The sequence below is a fragment of the Suncus etruscus genome, chromosome 6 (genome assembly GCF_024139225.1).
Source record: "Suncus etruscus isolate mSunEtr1 chromosome 6, mSunEtr1.pri.cur, whole genome shotgun sequence".
In the NCBI taxonomy this organism is placed as follows: Eukaryota; Metazoa; Chordata; class Mammalia; order Eulipotyphla; family Soricidae; genus Suncus; species Suncus etruscus.
In genome coordinates, this window is record NC_064853.1 from 77488404 (window position 1) to 77496149 (window position 7746).

The 7746-nt window shown below is 38.8% G+C and overlaps 1 protein-coding gene across 3 annotated transcripts in view; it reads left to right on the top strand.

Moving 5' to 3' along the window:
• The window catches only part of SEL1L2 (SEL1L2 adaptor subunit of ERAD E3 ligase), a 118084-nt gene extending 110544 nt beyond the window's left edge, over positions 1–7540 (top strand). For 2 of the 3 annotated variants that reach the window (XM_049774355.1, XM_049774353.1), the window contains 2 exons: positions 7091–7219; positions 7421–7540. In XM_049774355.1, coding sequence (XP_049630312.1) covers positions 7091–7219; positions 7421–7540 — 249 coding nt within the window. Of the gene's footprint in view, positions 1–7090; positions 7226–7420 lie in introns of all 3 variants that reach the window. The other variant, XM_049774352.1, reaches the window with a different exon arrangement.
• Positions 7541–7746: the final 206 nt, after the last annotated feature.

Here is a 7746-nt window from a genome sequence, read left to right on the forward strand (position 1 = left end):
TTATAGAAGAGGGGGCCCAGAGAGATAGCACAGCGGCGTTTGCCTTGCAAGCAGCCGATCCAGGACCAAAGGTGGTTGGTTTGAATCCCAGTGTCCCATATGATCCTCTGTGCCTTCCAGGAGCTATTTCTGAGCAGACAGCCAGGAGTAACCCCTGAGCACTGCTGGGTGTGGCCCAAAAACCAAAAAAAAAAAGGATATTATAGAAGAAAGGAATTTCCTAGAGCATGGTATATTCAATATATATATATATATATATGTATGTATGTATGTATGTATGTATGTACACACATATATATTGAAACACATTATAAGGTTAAGAAGCAAAAAATGGACGTTTTCTAAAAATGTATTTGCATGAATAAATAAATGCCCAAATGTTAGGGCTAGAAAGATAATATAGTGGATAAGGCACTTGTCTTGCAGAGGCCAACCTAAATTTAATCCCCAAGGGCTGGAACAATAGCACAGTGGTAGGGCATTTGCCTTGCATGCAGCCGACTTAGGTTTGTCCCTGGCATCCCATAAGATCCCCTGAGCCTGCCAGGAGTGATTTCTGAGTGCCAGGACCCCTGAGTGCCACCAGGTGTGGCAAAACAAAACAAAACAAAATAAAACCAAGTTCAATCCCTAGCACCACATGATCCCCCAACTCCACTAGGAGTGATTTTTAAAAGTCGAAACCAAGAGTATATTCTGAGTGTAGTCAGTATGTCTCAAATACAAAATGTTGGAATATTAGAAGGATATATGTATGATTTTATCAGTATTCATTACTGTAAAATTATGATGAGTTTTATTTGCTAATTTTCAAGGTTTTCCCTAATTAAAGTTATATTTACAATAAGGAAAAATAAATAATTCAAGGAAACTATTTCTGAACCAATATATGTTTTCATTTTTAAACTCTAAGATTTAGGAATAGAACACTCCTATATCATAAATAATTGAACAATTCTCATAAATCTGATAATTTATTGCTAGATAAATTCTGTATCTTTGAATTATAAGAAATTATTATGATGATTTGAACATTGGGCAGTATTTTGGCACACCTAATGTTTTAATTAGGAATAATACTTAAGTAAAGTCTATTGATTAGTTTTCATGAATTTAAAAATAAACTCATAGATAAACAACATAAACTCAAATGCATCAGAGAGTAGATTTGATGTACTGTGAACTATTTTAGTAAACTCTGGTCATTATTAAAAATATTCTTAGTAAGAAGAAATCCTTTGGAACCCCCTCATATGTGGGACTAAACTTCATAGTAAGGTAATAACAGAGGACCAAAGTCAACACAACAAAAAAAATTGATTCATACAAGTGAGTTAATGAGAGGGACTTTGGGTCCTGGGGAGGGGGAGGGATTCGGTACTGGAATTATTTGTATGAGAAACTATTATTAACTATATTGAAATCACAGAACCTCAATCAGGTAAAAAAAAATTGGGGGAGAATAATTTTTTTCTAAATAACATTGATTTTGTTGTTGTTTGGGGCCATACCCAGTGTTTCTCAGGTATTACTCCTGGCTCTCACTCAGAATTAACTCCTGGCAGGCTCCAGTGACCATGTTAGATGCCAGGGACTGAACCTGGGTCAACTACATGCAAGGAGAACGCCCTACCCACTGTACTTTAGTCAAAGGAATTGTTTTCTCTGGACCTTTTCAAGAATTTTAAATTCACCAAATACCACTGAGAACTGTGAGGCTTCCTGGGCAAGAAGAAAGTACATCCCGCTTCCTGGGTATCTCTCAATATGTCGTTAATATAAAATAAGCTACTCAAGTGTGCTGTTTGTAGCTGAGGAAATAAATCAGTAACTATGGCTAAATTAAGAACAGATCACTGTGATATTGACCAAGTTGTTTCCCCCTGAACATCCGTTTGCTTTTCTGATGCTGGGTAACTTCACTGTTGCAAGCTGCAAGTTACTATTGTATTGGCCAGCAATGTGGGGTATACCTGGTGCACAAAGCCTGAAAGCATGAGCCGGTTGTAGACTGGTTGTAGTTATAAGTAGCTTTATTAGTTTTCCTTCTGCTTTTATAATCAATCCTCTTTCTGGGCTCCCTGGGGAGGTCCAGGAGGCTATTAACAAGGGTAGTAAATCAGAAGGGCTGACAAAGAATGGGGTAACAATGGAAACAAAAGAATGGGGAACAATTAGATTTTGACACTGAAGCTAAAATGGCATAAGAAAAAAATGGGATCTTTGCCTGTAGTCAGGAGGCTGAAGCCTCTTAACATTAGCATGACGAAAGCCAAAGGGGTTTGCCTATGGCGAAGAATTGAAAAGCCAGATAAAGCAAAAGAAAACCAAGGGAGTTTGCCCGCGGCCTGGTCTAATCGTAATTAAAATACGGGCACATGTGCCAGGCTCCAGGTCAATTCCGGCTGTTTCTTAAGGCCACCACTTTATTTTCTGGAGTGTTATCATGAATGGTCATGCCTGAAATGCTGGACTGGGGTCCTGCCTGGATATATTCAAATGAGCACCCTCTGAATTTGTGGAATTTGAGACACAGATTCCAGTTTTTACAGATTAATTTTCTCCGTTTTCCAGGGTTTTTTTTCTTTTAAATTTTAAGTATTTTAAGTAGGAATTTCTCTTTCTGACATATGTGATAACACAAAGATTTAAGAAAAATGTAAGAAATGATGAGCCAGGACATAGCTGTAAGATGACATCACCCAAAAAAATAAGTTTGGAACAGGTTTTGAGGATTAACAGTGATTGGGCCTGTTCGGGGTCCAATGTAAAGGACCTGGTCTGGGAGCTGGAGGAAGACCAAGTGATACTGAATGATAGAAAATTGTGAAAAATACTCTTTTTCTTAGGTTGAAAATAATGCACAAGCAGCTAAAGCACAATCCTGGGGTTGTCTAGTGTATTTCAACTTTGAAAGCAATTTCATCTAGCCTTTTCATTACTATGTTTGAAAACAACAACAACAACAACAACAAAAACTAGACCTGGAGTGGGCGTTTGCCTTGCCAGCCCTAGCCTAGAATGGACTGAGGTTGGATCCTCCCCCCCCCCCCCATCTCATATGGTTCCCTAAGCCAGGAGCTATTTCTGAGCGCATAGCCAGAGTAACCAACCAGGTGTGGCCCAAAAAAAATTAGTAGTAGGAGGAGAAAAAAAATTTTTTTACCTGCATGACATAACTTAAAAGGAAAAAAAAATCAGTGTTTGAACTGGGCCAGCTCTAGAGACCTTTTTCTCCAACAAAACGTAAATTGAGCCATGAAAGATCATGGGTACATTAACCTACACAGCAAAAAGCTGATCAACTTGGGAAAGGTTGGGCCAACCTCCCACCCTCTGCCCTGCTGAAGCCAAGTCTGCTGCCTCCAACACCCAGAATACTGTTTTCCCAATGACTTCCTCATCCATCATGCTCTATGATTTTCCTTTCTGGGACAACAATCTGACACACTTCAGTTACGCTGGTTTTTTGAAGGGCTGATATCACCAGAGCTTTTGGGAGTGATTGCGTGTACTCTCTCCCATATTTTCCTTCTTCCAGGAGATCTGGCAGCTGAGTATATATCCTTAAAGTCTTAGGATCAGTAATAGTGCTTTGAATCTCTGGACAACTTCATTGGCTGAATGCTGTCATTCCTAAAGGAACACATCAATTTGACAGAGTAGACAGTTAACAAGAGCTTACTAAACCTTCTGACATTTTATTCAAGACTTCATTGGAGATACAATAGTTTTCAAAAATGTGCTTGCTGCTGTACTTTTTCTTTTAACTTCCTTTTTAGTTTCTATTTTTCTATTTTTTTCAATAACTTTGCTTTCACTGATCTGGAAACAATTGTATTATGATCAACCATGTCAACTATGTGATGCATTTCCTTTCTTTTTTGGGGGGCCACACCCATTTGATGCTCAGGGGTTACTCCTGGCTAAGCGCTCAGAAATCGCCCCTGGCTTGGAGGAACCATATGGGATGCCAGGGAATCAAACCGGGTCCTTCCTTGGCAAGCGCTTGTAATGCAGACACCTTACCTCTAGCGCTACCTCGCCAGCCCCATGATGCATTTTCTTTAAATAAAGTAAAAAATATCCCCTTAAAAAAGGAAAAGATGATGTGTTTTATATATATATATGTATGTATGTATGTATATATATATGTATGTATATATATATATCTGAAAACCAAGATAATTTATTCCTTCTTTATATATTATCAAAGAGGGATCAGAGAGATAGCATAGCGGTAGGGCTTTTGCCTTGCATGCTGAAGGACGGTGGTTCAAATCCCGCATCCCATATGCCAGGGGCAATTTCTGAGCATAGAGCCAAGAGTAGCCCCTGAGCGCTGCCAGGTGTGACCCAAAAACCAAAAAAAAAAAAAAAAAAAGTAAAAAATATATATAAATAATCAAAGACTATGTACTCAGTTTTTTAAGTGCTGGAAATTCAAAGGTAAACAGATAGTCTAAGTTTTTTTGTCTCTAAGACATGATATATAATATACGAAAATTATTTTTGTAAGGCTTGCAGGGGTCAATCAGGCAGTCCCTATCTCCACTAGGAGACAGGGCCAGTCAGGATTGAAGACACCAGATAAAGGTTGGATCCAGGAAAGAAAAATGGGATGTTATCCCAGCCAGGGGTCCTCAAACTGTTTTAACAGGGGGCCAGTTCACTGTCCCTCAGACCATTGGAGGGTCTGACTATAGTAAAAACAAAACTTATGAACGAATTCTTATGCACACTGCATATATCTTATTTTGCAATGAAGAAACAAAACAGATACAAATACAATATGTGGCCCGCGGGCCATAGTTTGAGGACCACTGTCCCAGACCATAAGTCATGAGGAGTAACTGCAGAAAAATAGCAAGATGTCAGCCCATATGAAAAGTCATGAGGACTGACCATGGCAAGCCCCCAGGTGACCTGTTTGCAGGGATGCTGATGAATTTACAACCTAACCAAGGACACATCAGCCTTCTCTAGCCCTACACTTTTTCCTACAGGTGCTAGTTGTAGAATCCTGTTGCTGACTTAGGGTAAGTGAAATTCTGTGAAACAGACCTCACACAGAACTGCCCCCCCAATAAAAACCTCAGCTGGTCAAATCAATCTCTGCCTCTGACTTATATTCTGTCATTTCAGATATGACAAGCTCTAAGAAGAAAACATGAACTGTCAATGATTGCTACTATTTGTGCTCTTAGTACAGTTTAAACCCAATGTTTAAACCCAAAGTCTAATCCAAGGAGTATATGAGAAAACTCTAAAGATTATCAGAGTTTCTCATAGCTGTAGGTAACAAATTATCAAAAATTTAGTGTCTTAGGCTGTTCTCTCTCACCACTCCTATTCAACATAGCACTGGAAGTACTCGCTATAGCGATTAGGCAAGAAAAAGATATCAAGGAAATCCAGATAAGAAAGGAAGAAGTCAAGCTCTCACTGTTTGCAGATGACATGATACTCTACTTAGAAAACCCTAAAGACTCTACCAAAAAGCTTCTAGAAACAATAGACTCATATAGCAAGGTGGCAGGCTACAAAATTAACACACATAAATCACACCCAGCAGTACTCAGGGGCTACTCTATGCTCAGAAATTGCTCCAGGCAGGCTGGGGAACCATATGGGATACCGAGATTCAAACCTTCTGCATGCAAGGCAAATGCCTTACCTCCATGCTATCTCTCCAGCCCTCTTGGTGTATTCTTATAGTGATGGGAAAGTTACTGTAGAAATATAAGCAGGTAGCTAAGCCCAGGAAGCCAGGGAGATCTGAGTGGCCCATTCTGAGAAATGAGCAAAAGTGAACAGGTCATAAATCAAGAAGCAGACCAGTGTCAAATAGAAGGGCCCAAAACAACCTGTTACCTAGGTAAGAAAGGGAGCAGGGCCATAGAAACAATTAGTAGATTAAAAAATGTCTCTACAGGACCTAAAACAGAATGTATACACCACAAAGATTTCTAGCAACAAGAGTCCCCCACCAAACCCTGTATTGTGCCACTCCTACCTCACTGTAGCTCAGTGTATTGTCACCACATAACCAATCAAGAAGTCCCATTTTTTGCTCTTCTCCCCTTTGTCCCACAAGTATGCTATATTATTAGGTATATTATTTAAAGCTCTCTGTATCTTTCCTTTAGGCCAAAATTTCACATGATTGCCTAGTGGTAGCCCATCTTGATATTAAATAATTAAATCTCTTTGCTTTTTTACCTAAAAAAATTTAGTGTCTTAAAAATAGTATTGGTTCATTGTTTCCATAAGTCAGAACTCTGGGTCAATTTGTCTGGATCCTCTGTGTGGGATCTCAAAATTTAATTCAAGACTATGTACCTTAAAATAGGTTAGAGGGAAAAATCTTCTTTGAAGTTCTTTTGTTTTGAGAAAATTCATTTTTTTGTACTTGTATGAATAAAGGTCCCATCTTTTTGTTGACTACTTATTCACCTCTTCATTTTTTCTTTGTGACCCATACAATAATCTCAGGCTAAGTCATTCCCATAAATGGAATATCTGGATTTTTATATACCACATCAGTCTGACATTTCTGTTCTGTCTTCAGCTCTGAGAAAATCTTTGGTTCTAAAACAAACAAACAAACAACAACAACAACAACAAAACTGGAGCCGGAGTGACAGCACAGCGGTAAGGCATTTGCCTTGCATGTAGCTGACATGAGACAGATGGGGGTTCGATCCCCGGCATCTCATATTGTTCCCTGAGCCTGCCAGGAGTTGACTTCTGAGCACAGAGCCAGGAGTAACCTGAGCGCCACTGGGTATGACCCCAAAACAAAACAAAACAAAACAAAAACAAAATAAGACAAAAAAATCTTTGTTTCTAGAATACTTGAATTATATTGTCTGTTGGATAATCTAGGACATTCCTCATCATGTGTATGCATTCTTGATTACATTAATAGTACCCTTTACTATGTAACAATATGTTCATAGGTTCCTAGTTATAGGTCGTGAATGTCTTTGGGGAATCACTCTTCCCACAAAAATAAAGTTATGTTATTCTCAAAGGTTTTGTTCAGTTTCCTCTAAAATAATCTGAGCCTGTGCTGTTCTGTTTCTAGGATGCTCATTTGGCCAAGAGATTATACGATAAGGCAGCTCAAACTAGTCCAGATGCTCATATACCTGTATTCTTGGCCCTCATAAAGCTGGAAACTGTACACATACTCAAAGATATTCTGTTTCTTAATGTAAGTGTCTCAAGTAGGCTCAATATCCAAAGGGTTTTGGGTGGTGGGTAATGGTGCTGAATAGGTTGACAAATTTGTATTTCTTTTCTTTTTTTTCCCTTTCTTTCTCATTAATTTTCTTTTGTGTTTTTGCTTTGTCTTTCTTTCTTTTTAACTTTCTTCCTTCTTTTCAATTTTTTTGACACATGCCACTTGCTGCAGTTTACAAACAGTTGGAAATGGATACAATTCGACAATATCCTTGGACCCTACTGGGATTTATGTGCAATTAGCCTGATTGTTGTTACCCTGATCTTCCTGCTGAGAAACCGCTTTGGATAGGTTGTGCTCATGAAACACCTGCTGTTGGAGCCTGTTCAGTCCAAGGCATCTCTGCTGAATAAAGATTTTTCTTCTCAAACTAGAGTCCACTGTAGATTTCTCACATAGGACAAAGATTGGTGTTTCCTCTCTCAGAAATTGTTTCAGACTTCCATCTTAGCTGAAATGACCTGCTTAGGGAGTGCTGGAAACTAGTTTCCAAAGAC